This window comes from Lampetra fluviatilis, chromosome 1 (assembly GCF_964198595.1).
Source record: "Lampetra fluviatilis chromosome 1, kcLamFluv1.1, whole genome shotgun sequence".
NCBI lineage: Eukaryota > Metazoa > Chordata > Hyperoartia > Petromyzontiformes > Petromyzontidae > Lampetra > Lampetra fluviatilis.
This window is the reverse complement of record NC_136275.1, coordinates 32,768,602-32,785,488: the sequence shown is the minus strand read 5'-3', so window position 1 is coordinate 32,785,488 and position 16,887 is coordinate 32,768,602. Positions and strand designations below refer to the sequence as shown.

The following is a 16,887-nucleotide window of genomic DNA, read 5'->3' as shown; positions in this document are numbered from 1 at the left end:
CGCCAGGCAGGGCTCGCGTGGAGAGACGCAGAGGCGTGGGGAGAGGGAGGCGCATTGCATCGCAGAAAGCCGATGCGAGAGGAAGATGCAATTAGCTGGGAGAGAGCGAAAGGAGAGAGACAGAGAGAGAGACGTCGCACTTGTACTTACTGGCTGCTGCTACTATTGCCATTACACGGTCTCCTTTGAGGGTTGGCTGGGTTGAAACACGTATTTGTCATCAGCAACAAATACAACGATAAACACATTACAGCTTGAATCAACAACTTTTTCTGGTGTTTATTTGCGTCGTGTTTATTGCTTCCGTCCTATTGGGGTTTATGAGATTTCAGTTGAGGAGGAGTGCGGTGGGGGTGAGAGTGTGAGACCGGCGGAAGGAGGGGGTGGTGGGGGAAGAGATATTAAATTTATTCCCAGAAAATTACTTCATTTTAAAGACGGCATTATTCGTAAGGGTGAAGGATTTGAAGTGAATGGATATTTTATGTTAGCCTCATATGCCGCAGCAGTAGTAGCATCATCGTCATCATCATCACCAGCAGCAGCAGAAGCAGAATCAACATCAGCAACAGCCACGACAACAGCAGCAGCATCAACATCAGCAGCAGCATAATTACCATCAGCAGGAATATCAGGATCATCCACAGCATCATGAGCAGCAGCACCAGCAGCATATTTTTTTTTATAACAATTAAACTCAAATACTTGCTATCATGTATGAACGCTCATAAATTTTCTGAAAAAACATCTTCATTGATAGATGACTGCAGAGCTTGGGCAATTGTTGGTAGCGCCGGCTCACTACCTGGCTGCTGCTGCTGCTCCCGCCGCCCAGCTGTCAATGTCCCCTTCTTCGCGATTGTGAGAGATGCAATTCGCACGAGCCACGGCGACGCGATGCATACATATATATTAAACAAAAGTAAACATTATTACAATTATATTTTTAATCATCAGCGGCATGAGCCATTGCAAGGCCGCAATCCTCACCTTACACGATACAACTGCACGAGGTCGCTGGCAATGGAGACAAAGAAATATCCAGTCAACACGAAACGTTGGCCTCACGTTGTGCCAACCTTGGCCTCACCGGCTCCACCCACATGCCAACATTGGCACAGCGTTGCAGTTTTGCTGGGTAGTTATTTCGCATCTCAAACGCTCCCAACGACCCAACCCCCTTCGACTGCAATGAAACATCGCAACACAGCGCGTTATATATTTTACTTTATTCCATCTGCATTTATTGATTTCTCTCTATATATATTTTTTAAGTCTTATGGGTAACACCTGCTATTACGGTATACACTGTAAAATGAAGCCGTAAAAGTGTCTTCTTGGCTGACATTTCCCACCGCAGTCCTGAGCCGGCGCTGGCAATTCCACATTCCTATGGCGTGGGGCGAGTGCATCCATCTCTGTTGACGTGCCACAAAGTGGTGCAATTATTTTTTCCGCAAGACAATCAAAGGCCCTCCCCTTGCCCCCCCCCATGACGTGGGGAGAGCTCCATCCAGAAGTGGATTCACAAAGGGGCTGGGCTGGTCATTCACATGCACAACCCAAAGGCAGCACAAAAATAAGATCAACATTTCTATCGCGAATTCTCCCTCGCATGAATCTCAACAGGAATACATCTTACATGGCCCCGTGATATTAACGATAGGAATTAATATTTACAAATGTTAGCTTACAGTTTTCGCGATGTCTGGTTTTGCAAACCGAAGAGAAAATTTGTTTTCACAATATCTGCACGTAAACGGAGAGAGACAAAATCAACTAATGTTTGAAATTTTAGATCTTTCACGTCATCCAACGCAGTCCGTCCACATGCGGAGAAGATGTTTGCATTGCGTGGGGCCATATTCCAATTGCCACACATGTTTACTCCAAGGTTACAAATGTTTGTGGTGCTGCGGAGGCGGCGATGATGCCACCGCACCACCGGTGCCAGACTAGGTGTACTTGTACGATTGTGTTGTATGATGATTCTGTTGACAGATTCTACACGGCGACCCAGGAGAAGATCTGAATGCAGATGTTGGGTGGTGGAAATCACTATGGTGGTGGTAGCAATGATGATTGTGGCAATGATGGTGGTGATGATGGTGGTGGTGTGGCTCTTCTGCTGATCTAGCAGAAGGAAGCAATAGGATGAGGTGTCCGTTATGACCTCTGACCCTGACCTTGATCTTCATGCTGGTTTGATCCACCGTATCTCCCTGGGATAGCACTCCATTGGCGACCCTCACCCTGCGGTGAAAATTCCTAATTCTCATGGCAGGGGCCCAATCTTTGTACGGTGCCACTGCTGTAAACTTCACATGAAGTGGTACTCATTTGAATGACTGCAACACTCAAATGATCAAATCCTCTCCCGTCAGATCTCGGAAGAGAATCAGAGTTGAGCCCGGCAGGCACTTGGTTATTCGAGACTGCCAGCTGTTGCAGGTGTGGGTTTTGAGATGGGCTCGATGCCTTGATCCAGTGGTGGAAATTCCACATTCCCACTCGTTCCCCACTGCCCCCCCCCTCACCCCAATCTTCGGTGGCGAGTTGTTAACTACCTCGCTTGGTATACAGGAGGTCGTGGGTTCGATCCCGACACTGACGCCTGCTGCTGTATATTTGGAGTTTGCATGTTCCCCCAGTGGTCACGTGGATTTTCCTCCGGGTCTTCCGGATTTTCCCCTCCACGTCTTAGAATCAACGCGCGTTTTCAGAGTATTTGGCTGCTAGAAATGTCCACGTGATGATAAGCCACTTCTTTGCGCTTTCATTTGTGATGGCGAGGTCGCTTCTGAAAACGATCTATACAGTTCAGTGGGCCTTACCGGATAAAATAAAACAAATGAAATTGTGCGGTGCTGACACCACCCTACCATGAACACTGGCCACGAGCCACCACTGCCAATGCCGTGAACGCAACGAATACCGCCACCGTCGCTTCACGACGTTATATGTCGACTCCACGCCGTGAGCGGACAACATAATTGGATGTGAAGGGACGGATCTTGTGCGAGCTCAGCCATGAAACGATGATTATCAAAGTCTGCTTGACCCATCTGAACGCTCTCGGCACCGCTTCAGATTTCCCCCGAGTGGGAAATTACCTGCAATTCAGACTTTTGCCCCGCTCATTGTTTTGTCTGCCCTCTGCGTGCGCGTGTGCACCCAACAGCCAGGGGGATTTCCTGCTCACGTGAGCATTGAGGCAGTGGCATCTCCTTTTTACAGTCCTGAGTCAGTGGTGGATATTCCACATTACTGTGATGGGGGCAAGTCGCTCTCGAGGACAACAACTGTCGATGATGGACCGAGCCAACCTCAGACCAGGAGTTGATAATTGCAACCTTCCGATTGTGAGCCACTCGCTCTACCACCGAGCCGGCCGGCCTTGTTACGAACGGATAACGAACAACGCACGACCATCAGTCCCAGCCAAAGTCCTGTCCCACCATCTGGTAGAACTTGAGGTTGAACGGCCGATAGAATTCACGGAGCCGCTGCAGCAGCTCGGGCTCAATGTGTGGGTGTGGCCGACCCTTGCTGTTGCCCAGGCAGTGAGGCTGGCCCCAGTGATTCTCCTCTCCATCACCACCCGCCCACTCACCCCTCTCGTCATACTCATCGTCCTCCACCGCCTCCGCATCCCCGTCCTCCTCCCCCGAGTCCCGGCGCTCCACCTCCTCCTCATCCTCCTCCTCCTCGTCTTCCCGCTCGTTCTGCTTCGCCTCTTCATCTCCAACATCGCCCACGTCAACGTCGACATCGCCGACATCTCCGTACGTCCAGCTCCCGCCCCTGCCACGCATCCGCGCGGTCGCCCGCGCGATCCGCCGTCCGACCTTCCTGGCGCTCCCGCTACCCCTGAGTCTCGCGCCTCGGTCTCCGACACTCAGTCCGTCGGTAGCAGCAGCAGCACCGGCGCCAGCAGCAGCAGCGCCAGCAGCAGCAGCAGCGATGCCTCCGCGTCGCAGACAAGGGAAGCCCTTGGTGGCGTTGAAGTAGAAGTGCCTCCTGGTGACGAGGCGCGCGATGCCGAGGAAGTCCTGCACGCGAGCCAGCTCGGTGGCGGGCCGCGTCGCCAGCCGCTCGCCGCTCACGAAGAGCATGCTCTCGCGCGGGAAGTGGCGCAGCCAGCGCTCCAGGTGGCGCGCGTAGAGGCCGATGCGCAGGGCGCTCCAGCGCGGCTCCACCACGGGCTCCGCCGCCGCCGAGCCGTTGCGGAAGGCGAGCCGGCGGAACGGCGGCGTCCCCCGCGGGCGCTTGGCCAGCGTCTGCGCGTAGTCGGAGACGGCGCGCGTCACGGGGTCGCGCACCACCACCAGCAGCTTGGTGCGCCCGCCACCCATGGCGCGGATGCGGGCCGGCGCCTCCCGCGTCACGAAGTAGCTGGGCGTCTTCTCCATCGTGATCTGCCCGGGCTCCGTGGGCGGCATGAGGCCCCTGTGGGTCGCGCGCACGCAGAGTTAATGATGATGATGAGCTGCTCAAACTACCGGGGTTAAGCTACGGATCGAGGGCCAGACACGACCCACGACCTCACACTTTGTATTTTATTTTACCCGGTAAGGCTCACTGAGCTATGCAGCTCTTTTTTTTTTTACAAGCGACCTGGCTATCACAAATGATAAATCAACGAAGTGGCTTATCACGTGGACAATTATAGCAGCCAAATACTCTGAATGCGTGATGTTGACTCTTAATGCGGAGAAAAAAATTGGAGGAACCAGAGAAAAACCATCACAACCACGGGGAAAACATGCAAACTACAAATATGCAGGCATCAGGTCCACGATCGAACCCACGACCTCCTGTATACCAGGCGAGGTCGTTAACATCTCGCCACGTTCATGAGGCGCAATTCATCCGGGGGTCTCTTAGCCACGGCGAGCCGGTGCTGCGGCGAATTATCGGACGCGCGGAAAACCGCGAACCCGAAACCCTCGCACTGCTCCAAGGTTTCGCCGTTCAGGCGTCGAATTCAGAAGCGTTTAATTGTGCCACTAGATCTCGAGTTAGTGGCAGGATGGCGTGAAAGACAGATGCCGCTCGTACGTCCACAGTGTCGAACGGTGGTGATGACGGCATAGAAACAAATAAACAAACAAAAAATCTATATTCTTGGATCTTTCGGTAAAGCCACGTGACTTTACCGAAAGATCCAAGAAAATGAATCCCTGCAGTCACGAAAGCTTTAAATCGAAAATAATCAATAACTCAAAAGTGTTGCGATGATGGTGAAAACACTCATATCAGTGCATCAAGAGTATAATGATTATACATGATGGGCATTCACTAGGCGACACGTGTATGCACGGCCCTTTGGTGAATCCACTGCTTATGATGAGGGCCTCTCCGTGTTGCGTGGAGTTGCAAGAGGTACGTCGCCACTCTGGCCAATGTGCCGTTGGTGACGGTGGGTAGAATAGATTACGGGGGCATAGACATATAGTCCAGCAGTGGATAGAGCTGAAATGCCCTGTGCTGCCCACCACATCGCTCTGCTCGAGGTTTGGGATCGAGAGTTGCCCCATCACACGTGTGAGTATTCTCTGAGTGCTCCAGTTTCCTCTCAACATGTCGGAACACTCAACAATTGGCTGAAAACATCTTAATATATCGAGGACTGCAGAGCTTGAGAATATTATTTGGTGGGACAGGCTCACCACGTGGCTGCATTGCCTGTAAGATACAATTTGCACGATCCATGATGCGATGCATAAAATTTACAATTATTATTTACATTGTAAATATTGTTACAACTGTGTGTGTGTGTGTATGGTGGTCACCCATTCCAGGCACAATCCAAGAGCTCTCCTGGTGATTTGTATAGAACGGTGTGTGTCCGCACGCGAGGCTGCGTGGCGCTGTGATTAGCGCACTTGACTTACAACCTAAGGGTCACGAGTTCAAATCCCAGTCGAGAGTTGACACTGACTATTATCCCTCCGGGGAAATGTAGAGAGGCCCGACTTCCTGTTGCGCTATCAACAATGGTCAACCAGCGGAGATACCCCCCCCCCACTCCTCAATCCCTTCTGCGCCACGGGAATGTGAAATTTAAAGCCCTCTGGTTCAGTGCCAACACGAACATGGAGACAATCTTACTTCTTTGACTCCGCTTGTCGACGGTGTTGTTTGTGAGAACGTCCCACTGAATTAGGGGCTCTAACTCCTCCCACCGCCGAGACCCCAAACGTTGCTATTTTATTGAAAGTTGCCAGAGAAAATAGTTTTACGTTTTAATTTGTTTCATTATTTAAACATCTTCAAATTTCCGGACCGCCCACCCCCCTATTAAAATATCTCGATGGACCTCTGTAGCCCCTTCTTCGAAATGCAGCACTATTGACATCTGCTCAAATAACCCCGATGATCAAAATTCGTGTGGAGACCTTCATCCAGCAGCGAAATGACCAAGGGCTGGTACATTTTTACGATGATTATTATTAAACTCGATTCTGCACCTTTTTTTTAGTCATTCCTCCCAGATTGTTATTCCACCCCAGATCTCCCCGTGCATTTCTTAAAACCCTCGCCTGGCTCTGAATTAATATCACCCACCGTTCGATTCAATGATCGATCGACTCATTGGAAAATGAAGGTTTCCTTCAGAGAAGCGTGCCACCGGTTTGAATTTTCTCTGCTAACACTCAACAGGTGGCTCTGGAGACTCGTCGGGGCAGAGCGGGAGAGAAATTGTGAGTCGGGGGGGGGGGTTAGAGAAAGGAAGAGCACGGGGTGGGGGAGAAAGAGAGAGAGAGAGCGAGAGAGATGGAGAGAGAGGCGCTCCGTTATAAGCCTCTAAAGAATACAACAGCTCAGTTGTCATAGAGACAGATGCAGACTCGGATGCACAAAGGAAGAGCAAGGATGCACACGCACGCACAAAAAAAAGAGACAAAGACTTCCCCATTTAACCGAATAGACCCCGAGAGCAAGCGCTGTCGACGAGCACGTGTTCCTGCCAGCGATTGAGGGTGGTGGTGGTGGTGTTGTGGCCAGCACCGCGACTCGATGAGCTTTGTCTCGCCGCTGACGATGTTTACACTCGGCGGCAGATGCTACTTCTTTTTTATTTTCAGGCTGAGCCGACCTCACGGAGGCATTCATCACCGATGTTGGCCGTGAACGAGGGGTTGAATTCGGGTCGCCGGGTTTGCAGCGTAGTGCGCCTACCACTGCACTACCGCTCCCCACACATACAAATGCCAGACTGTTGGGGCGAGTTCTGTTAGCGAGCACCTATGAAGGCCGGTAAGGCACATGGTGTGGTGGGTGGCTAACCCCATATGCAGTCGCCTTTGTCTCCCCAGTGCTGATGATAACACACCACACCAGGCACTCATTGAATGCTGAATCGTTCTGGGGGATGCCCATACATACACATACAAATGCGCACAAAAGAGAAAATGCGTTGCAGTTAATATCTGCCGACGGCACTGAGCCAGTGGTGGAAATTCGACATGATCATGGCCGTGACCAGTCCATCCACAAGCCTTCCCGTCTCCCCACCACCCGTTTGCCTCCTCCCGTCACTGCGACCTCCGCCCCCCCACCAAGCCCTCTCGAGTAAACGCGTGTTTACGTTGACGAATGGCAATGAAAACGCCGATGTACGCACATCTTCCGTATGTTTATGCGCATGCAATTAACCGCAACTGCATGCACACGTGCACGCAACCAAACACGCCGATTGATTCGCATACACACCGCTGCGTGAAGGCTTCCCCCCCAAAACCTCAATGTGGTCGGTCCTAGACGCTAGATGGCCTTACTTCACCACGCCGGTTCACGCGGGTTACTGACCGCTCAAACGCAAAAGGGTTTGCACTCGTGCCGTTTGCAACAGTGGTAGGAAATTCCACATTCTTTCGGCGCGGGCCGGCAACTTTTATACCAAAGCCCCTAACCTAGCAACACGAGCTCGACTCCCGGTCCGATTCACGGCTAGCGTTAGTGGTGGTTGTACCCTGCACTGATCCTGGGACACCTCGTTTAATTAACCGGCAATGACCAGCCGTGATGCATCACACTCCACTGTTGTACTGTGCTTCTGTGCTCCAACGTCGAAAGTCCACGACTTCACCAATCCGATTTTGACCGGCGTGGTGAAGTATGGTTAAACAACCCCCCAACCCCGTGACTGACATGGAGACCTCTACCGCAGAGCATGGCTCCACGTACCGCACTCCCACCATTTGGCTGGCCACGATTTAGACCTTCAAATCAAATCTCTCTTTTTTGTCCTATCTTGTTTTCTACTGACCCGTTCGTATCGTCTCATCTTTGTCCCCCGTCTCGTATGCACAGATTGTGTTCACTCTATTCGCCTAAATGTGACGTTATCGTGTTAATGCGCACGCGACTGATGGTGTACTGTAAACCGTAATGGTTAACGGCCCTCTGTTAATCCACCGCTATGGTGAACGCCTCCATGTACACTGCATCTGTCACGGGGGTTCTTTGACCATACTTCACCACGCGAGGCCATTCGGGTCGGTGTCGGTGGTGTGGGTGCGAAGGGGCTCACGATCGGTTGAGATATCAACCGATTACCGATGGCAGCCGTGCCCGGGAATTGAACTCATTGCTGCCAGGTGCGTAGTGCAGTGCGCTCACCACTGCGCCACCGACGCACTCCGAGTTGATGAATCCAAGGCCGTAGCCATGGAGTCAACATTGGGGGGGGGGACCAAATCTTCCAGGGGATCTGCCCCCCCCCACCATAAAAAATATATCTAAATTTGAAAAGATTTTCCTGCCATTTCCTGCATAAAATACATAGGATGGACTTTTTTATTTATTTTTTACAATAATGTCTATAATAGTGTATTCTATTACATTGCTCTGATTTTTCTTTTTTACATTTTCTTGTTTCATTGTATGTAATGGCAGAGATTAGGGATTTATAAAGTACAACCATAACCACAATCATATAAACATAAATCTATTTTATCGTGAGTCCGTAGGCCCAGGCAAGGTGCCTCACCCGTGAGTTGAATTTGTGAGAGGTCAAACTGAGTTTAGTGGGGTTCGTTTGGGACGAGTCTCTTAATTGCTGCATCTAAAATAAATGCCGTGTTCTCCGGAGTATACACTTTCACGGTAAGTAAGACGCATCTCAAATGTGTGCCCGGTATCAATAAAGATATATAAATGTGGTCTCACACGCGCACGCACGCATGCACGCACGCGCACGTGTGTCCGATTGTAAGACGCACCCCGAAGTTGTACTCTAAAATACAGGCCTGACACGCACCCTCTAATTCGGAAACAAATCATACGCGTAGTTATATAGGTGACACGTGTAGTGCTATCAGTGACACGTGTAGTGATATAAGTGACACGTGACATAAGTAACACGTGATATAAGTGACACGTGTAGTCCTTTCGCCCTTCCTGAGTGAACGGCAGCTGCGGGCAAGCAAGCCTTTGCTGATAATTAGAACGTTTGATGTGGGGCTCCATTCAACATCGCTGGGTGGATGTGGGTCTCTGGTCGCTGTGCCTAGCCCTGCCAGCGTGTGTGGGTATGGGGCTTTGAAGGGCGCTGAACCAAAACGTGGCATCACATTCATCGTCCAAACTCTCCAATGTTGGCAGACCCCCCCCCTCCGACAACAATTAAACAATGAGGGGGCGGGGGAGCAAAATGCACTACATCCAATAATCCCCATCAGCCATGGTCCATCCACTGCTGGACGCGCGCCTCCCTAAGCCGCCGCCTCTCTTGATTTGGCTTTTTTCCTGAACGCCAAACGTGGCCAACAGCGGCGCAGCGACGACATCTTCGGCTCAGTGGGGTGCGGCAATCGGCCACGTGGGGCCCCAAAATGCGATTTGTTCTCTTGTTGAAAAACGATCTCAGGGTGGCTGTCTAGGGCGCCCCCAACTCGTAGCTTTGGCCACCACGAGGAGGGGGGCTTGGGGTTGGGGGCCAGCAAGGCACCCCCTGCCCCCCCCCACGCTCAGCACCGTCCTCGGTGTCCACTGAGATCGGTAGCTACGTTCTTCTGCCGAGAACGTGAGACTCGCACCAAGACTCTCCCTACGCGAGCTGCTCGTCATGCCCAGCCCTCCTCGTCCATCCACAGCTGCACGAGCGCCTCCCCACGCCGTGCCGCTCGTCGGGGTGGTGGTGGTGGGTGGTGTGTGGATGGAGGTTATTACCGCTGGACATTTGAACCTTATGGTGGGTCCCCGGGGTCCCGAATAGACGGAAGTCAAAATTGCAATCAAATTTTGGCGACTGCGTCCCACCGCGCGCGTAAACGCCGCGACCCGCCTGACACGGATCGTTCCGTTGTCGTGTCGTCCAAGCGCAGCGGCGAGGACGAATGCACAGAAGAAACAAAACTTTGAAACTTTGATGAGCGCATCGTGTAGAGCTCGTCTAGAGGAATAGATCGCCGTGCCGTTCGCCTTCAGCAGACATAGAATGACGTCGCAACGCAGTTTATGCGAGAGCCGTGGGCCTTATGGGAACCCCGGGCTCCCGCCACGAGGTTCAATCGTGGACAACAACAAAAAGAGCTCCATCGGAGTCCTCCAGCACGAACACATCGTCTCCGATTGCGATCTGACTCGACCGCGATGGTCAGCAGTGGGTTTGGTGAAGGCGTGAAGCGTTGGGTTTTTTCCGCACTACCCCTGCAGCGGCGCTACGGCCACCTGCTGTGCGCAGAACGTGGCGGTAGCTCCCTCGCGGACATCGTCTGCACGTGCTCAGCCCGCTGCTTGGCTTCCGAAGGTCCGATTTGATCAGAGGCGTGATGCGTTAAACACAAACCGCAACTGGCGTATGAGCGATGACATTCGCGTCAGTTTTGGAAAAAAAAAAATAACGAACACGGATCTCCTCTCACATATCTGTCAACATAAAAGTATATGGAGATATTTTTTTTTATCGCTCTGTACGTCACGTGGTACGCGTTTAGCAATCATCAGGCGCGTCGTGCGGACGCGGCGAGAGGAAATCCATCGGGCGAATGTCAACGACGCCTGCCCCGGACACAACGGGCGCGTCCGGGTGGAACGAGCGGGTGAGCTCACTCAGCCATCACCGCCACCACCGCTGCCGTGGCATAGCAGACAACATTAACCGTGCACAATTGTAGCCTCCCTCTGCCTTGTTCACACACCATGCAACATTAGAAGCGTGTGGCGACTTATAAGTAGCGACTTACAGAAGCGCGTCATGGGCGCCACGGTGGCTAGGAGGTGTTAACTACCTCGCCTGGTATGCAGGAGATCGTGGGTTCGATCCCGACCCTGACGCCTGGTGCTGTATATTTGGATATTGCGTCTTTCTCTCATCATCATCACGGTGACTATGAGATGTTAACTACCTCGCCTGGTCTACAGGAAGTCGTGTGTTCGATCCCGACCCTGACGCCTGCTGTGTATTTGGAATTTGCGTGTCTCTCTCTCTCTCTCCGTGCTCGCGTGGATTTTTCTCCAGCTTTTCCCTCCACATTTATAAAACACGCGCGTGGAGTATTTGGCTGCTATACATTTCCACACGATAAGCCACTTCGTTGAGCTATCATTTGTGACCAGGTCGCTTCTGAAAATTTGCTATATAGCTTAGTGGGCCTTACATGGTAAAACAAAAAAATAGTTTAGTAGTTTTAATTACAATTCTGGTTCACACCTTTTATTGTTGCACATCCAGGGACCGATATATGACCGAGATATATTGCCTGTGCTTTGTTGTTGATCATGGGTGATTAAAAGCACCCGTGGGTTACCCTGTGAGTAGTTTCTGCCACAACGAGGGGGTGATTGTTCAGCAACGGCGAAGAGGTCTCCCCCGTGCTTCATGATAATCAATCAACCGAGTCATTTTCCCAGCCTCACCGACAACACTCGCGGATGGTGACTGGCCAAACATTCGTCCCCCAAATGTTGGGACTCTTATGAAATCATTTTTTTTGAGTCTGGAGACTTAGCGAGACGTTTCTGGATACAATTAGTGCATTGTAACATTGTTATTCTTGGTTGTTTCGGTAAAGTCACGTAGAAGGGAAACAATAAAATAATACATATAAAACAATAAAATTCTCACGACGTTTCGACTGCAACACAAGCAATCATCTTCAGGTGTGAAAACCAAAGCAAGACATTTTGAAAAAAGTGGCGTTTTTTTCAAATTTTCTTGCTGTGGTTTACACACCTGATGATGATTGCTTCGTCGTGATAATAATTTTGTTTATATTTTTATTATTTTATTATTTCCCTTCTACGTGACTTTACCGAAAGAACCAAGAATATCAATCCCTGCAGTCACGAAAGTTTTAAATAAAAAAAATTACATTGTTGTCTTTATTACAAGATTATGCCTCAAGTAAAGTGGGGAATACCGCTGAAAAATTACTCTCGGAAAATCTTGTAAGCCAAGCATGGTCGAGACTGGACAGTGCTTGGTTGGGTGACCAATCCACAGGCATAAACCAGGTGTTGTAGGTTTACGTGGGGTTACGTTATCTATACTCTTAGTTCTTTCGGTAAAGTCACGTAGATAAACAATGAAATGAAAATTAATAAAAAATAAAATAATAAAATCACGACGTTTCGGAGGCAACACAAGTCTCCGTCATCAGGTGGGACCGTCACAGCTAGATTTGCTGCATCAAGTGAGGCAGGGATTCCAAGATGCAAGCTCTTAAATACAAGTTATCGCCTAGGGGACAATGCAGTGAAATCAGCACTGTTGTATTGTACTACGCGCCAACGTCTATGCTTCACCAACCCCCACCACTAAGCGCGGTGAAGTTTGGTGTCGGGTGGTCCTCACCCAGCAGCGGAGTGACAGGAGACCAGTCCGTGAAACGCGTGTCGCAAGAGAAGGTAATCTCCGATGGGCAGCGATTTGACAACTTTAAGCGAGTGACTTTGAACGCTCTAATTAGGGGTTATAAACGCCAGGCTTGCGTAATCCACTGCGCCTCCCCATGTTGATCAGTGTTCTCGTTCTAACGCAAATCACATCGCGTCGTTTATGAACGCTGCCCGCGCCTCATGATTGCTCAACACGTTACGCACAGAGCGCTGAGTCGACAACCCAGAGCAGGACGGACGCGCACACAAAGACAAAGATCCCCCGCTTTCGATGTGAACAGACTTTTGGGGTAATCGCTGTCAGCGAGCTCCTATTAAAGGCCGGCACGGCACGCGAATGGGTGGGTTGCCAGCGGCCACGTACGGCCGCCTTTGTCTCCCGAGTGGTGGGATGTTCACACACCGCACCAGGCAGCGTACTCGTTTGAGGCCGAGTCGACCTAGGGGAGGCCAAGGACCGGTTCAGATTTTGTTCGAAAATCGAACGCGGCTCTCCGGACTCGTAGCGCAGCGCGCCAACCGCTAAACTACAGCGCCTACATCACATTGTGGTCACTCACGCACACGAGATCTCAATATTAATTGCAATTGGCATAGCAATTCGTCCTCTCTATTTCCCGATGGGGGGGGGGCACGCTCACACACACACACACTATGTCTATCAATTTCGATCAACGCTCTCAACACGCGTAAGACATCAAAATCGATTCGAATTGGCGCTTTGTATACCGCTGCAAGCACGCACACCGTGCCCACACACAGCCGTGTGTCAATCCACTGCTGGACGAAGGCCTTCCCCACGACGCATCGGGCATGGGCATTGATTGACCATACTTCACGACGCCGGCCAGTGCGAGTTGGTGAAGGGGTGGTCAGGGAGGCACGAAAACCCGTTCAGATATCGCTCGGTATCGATGTTCGCCGTGGCCGCGAATCAAACTTGTGTGGCCAGGTTTATAGCGCACGCAGCGCTAACAACCACTGCGCCATCCCTCCACCCACGGGAGTTCACAGTGCCACGCTGGCTAGGAGATGTTAACTACCTCGCCTGGTGTGCAGGAGGTCGTGGGTTCGACCCTGACGCCTGCTGCCGTATATTTGGAGTTTGCGGTGTCTCTCTCTCTCCGTGGTCGCGTGGAGAAGCACCTGGCGAGTGGTTTAAGGCAGCCACGCATTTGCAAATAAGCCACTTCGATAAGCTATCATCTGTGGCCAAATCGCGTCTTGAAAAATAGCTCTATTGTTCAGTAGACCTTAAAATCGTCTAGTAATAGTTTAAATACATAGTTTAATCAATTAAAATCGGGGCTTTTGTTTTACGCTGGACGTGTTTATCAATCATCGGACGCGTGCAGCGTGTACTATGTTTGTGTTTGAACGGGGGAGATTGTAACGCGTGGAAAGGCGTTCCGTGGTGGGTTGCTCGGACGCTGCAGCCAGTATCTGTTCCATTCCAACCCTTCTCACTGCAGTGCTGAGAGATGGAAGAGCCAAAGGCGCAGCCTTGCAATTGCCTATTCACGCCGATGCTGGCAGAAGCGCTTCCACTCTAGGGAGCTCCAGAGAACCCTTTATAAAGATGATATTTGTCCTACTTGGCCAGACGACTTCGAATACGCCGAAGCACCCACACTTCCCCCACCACGCGTCACCTCCCCGTTCATCACAACAACTGCCGTGTTACCGATTCATACCGCCGGGCGGGGGCTGAGACTCGCGAGGCATACTTCAAGAAACTTGCCTAAATTAACAATAATGTCACCTGCCGCGCCCGCGAGATCGAACGGAACCGGCGACCTCGCATTGCGAGCCCCATCGCATCTTCGCCACTGAGCGAACCGGCGAGTGCCCTCCGGTTGCCCGGGCCCCCTGTCTCCGTGGGCTCCCTCACCTGTACCACTCAAGGCCCCTCTCGTAGTTGCGATCGAAGAAGTGAGCTTCTGCCCCCAGGGCGCGCACGGCCGGGTGAAGCCTCAGGGCTTCGAGCAGCGCCCGAGTGCCTCCCTTCTTCACCCCGATGATGAGCGCCTGCGGAAGCCTCTTGCAGCACGGAATCCCGAGTTCCGATTCCTCCACTTGCCCTCCATCCCTCCTTTCCACCTCGTCCGCCTCCTCCTTTCCCAGATCGGCATTGTCCCCATCAGCAACATCATCATCGACATCAACATCGTCGTCGACATTCCTCTTCGTCTTCTCATTGTGCTGGAAGCCTGCCGCTGCTCCTCCGTCGTCCTCATTGTTCTCACTCATCTCCTGCAGAGCGCGCAGTCCAGAGCCCCGTTCGCGCGTCTTCGCCGAGCCGTGCGCTCTAGCCGCGTGCGGAGTCTTGGAGCCCCGAGCGAGGCCCTCTCCTCCCCCGTCGCCTCCTTCTCCTCTCCTCCCTCCACCTCCTCCTCCTCCTCCACTCGACTGGCTCGCGTAGCCTCGCCTGCTGAGAGGGGGAGCCTGGATGCTGTCCTCTTCATCTTCATCTCCTGCTGCTGCTGCTGACCATGCCATTGCTGCTCTTCCTTCTGATCCTGCACCACCTGACGAGGCTGCTCCCCCACGTCGCCCGCTTACTCGCCCCTCTTCCACCGCCACCGTTACGCCGATTCCTCCTCCACCTGCTGCAGCAGCAGCAGCAGCTCCGCTTCCTCCCCCCTCGCTACCACCCCCCGTCGGCAGCGTCTCGGCGGCGTGCTGGCAGCTTGGCAGGGAGCAGAGGAAGAGGTAGGTGGAGAGGAAGAGCGCGGAGAGCATGACCAGGAGCGGGCTGCTGAGACGCACGGGGAGACCGACGAGGAGGAGGAGGCGGTGACGGTGGCGTCGGGCGGGGAGCGTTGGGACTGGCGGGGCGAGTCCCTGCGGCCCCGCGGGGCTGGGGGCCGTCCTCGCCATGCTGCCCGGCCCAGAGAGTTCGAGCCAACAACATATTGCAGCGGCGAGCCGGAGCGCGAATCCCCTCCTACCCCACACCCCCCCTTTGTTGTTGTTGTGTGTGTCTTGGTGTCTGTGTGGGTGTGTCTGTGTGTGTGTCTGTGTGTGTCTGTCTGTTTCTGTCTGTCTGTGCCTGTGTGTGTCTGTGTGTGTATCTGTGTGTGTCTGTCTGTGTCTGTGTGTCTGTCTGTGTGTCTGTCTGCGTGTGTGTGTGTCTGTCTGCGTGTGTGTCTGTCTGTCTGTGTGTCTGTCTGTGTGTGTCTGTGTCTGTGTGTGTGTGTGTGTCTGTCTGTCTGTCTGTGTGTCTGTTTCTGTGTGTCTGTGTGTGTGTGTCTGTCTGTGTGTGTCTGTCTGTGTGTGTGTCTGTGTGTGTGTGTGTCTGTCTGTGTATGTGTGTCTCTGCTGTGTGTCTGTGTCTCGTCACTCTACGCGATGTGGGCGGGAGTGGTGGTGGTGGTGAAGGGTGAGTGGAGATGAATTGCGGTGATCATGCGAGTGGTGGTTGCGGTGATTAAAGCTGGCGGTGCTGTTGGGGTTGACGATGGTGGTGGTGGTTGTGATGGCACGAGTGACGGTGGTGGTATGATGGTTGTAGTGATGACGGTGATGCTGATGGTTGATGTTAGCAGTGATGTTACCAGCGGTAGCAGCGATGAAAGCTGGCTGTCGTGGTTGCAGCAATTCAGGCGTGGTGGTAATATTAAAGTGATCAATTCCTAATTGTCAAGTGTATGGGTATGGATGGATTATGTATGACTATGTTTCTTTGAGTGCACTTGTGTTTGTGAGCACACGTGTGTTATATGCGCGAATCTTTACAAGTGTATGTATTGTATACAGCATTCGGTGTGCTGGTGAGTGTTACGTGGTGGATACGACATGATGTGCGTGCGCATGTTGCTGTGCGTACACGTATGCTCGTGTGTGCCAGTGTTATGTCTATGCTTTGTGTGTTCCAGCGCACGTGTTAAGTGTGCACACATGCACGCGTACACAGGGAACACAGGCTACGTATGCGTTATGTAGAAAGTGTATTATACGATACGGATATGTTACTTGTTTGAAGAGTGTCAGAGTCACCTACATACACAGTTGTGCATATTATATGTGCGCGTTCAG

The 16,887-nt window shown here is 52.1% G+C and overlaps 1 protein-coding gene across 1 annotated transcript; it reads right to left on the bottom strand.

Moving 5' to 3' along the window:
• Positions 1 to 331: 331 nt before the first annotated feature.
• Positions 332 to 16,450, bottom strand: LOC144934790 (uncharacterized). Its single transcript, XM_078860949.1, has 2 exons — positions 14,741 to 16,450; positions 332 to 4,449 (listed from the first exon to the last, which is right to left on the bottom strand). Exons 1-2 carry the CDS (start codon positions 15,727 to 15,729, stop codon positions 3,432 to 3,434), a joined length of 2,007 nt encoding a protein of 668 aa, XP_078717075.1. The 5' UTR covers positions 15,730 to 16,450; the 3' UTR covers positions 332 to 3,431.
• Between the last annotated feature and the right edge of the window lie 437 nt (positions 16,451 to 16,887).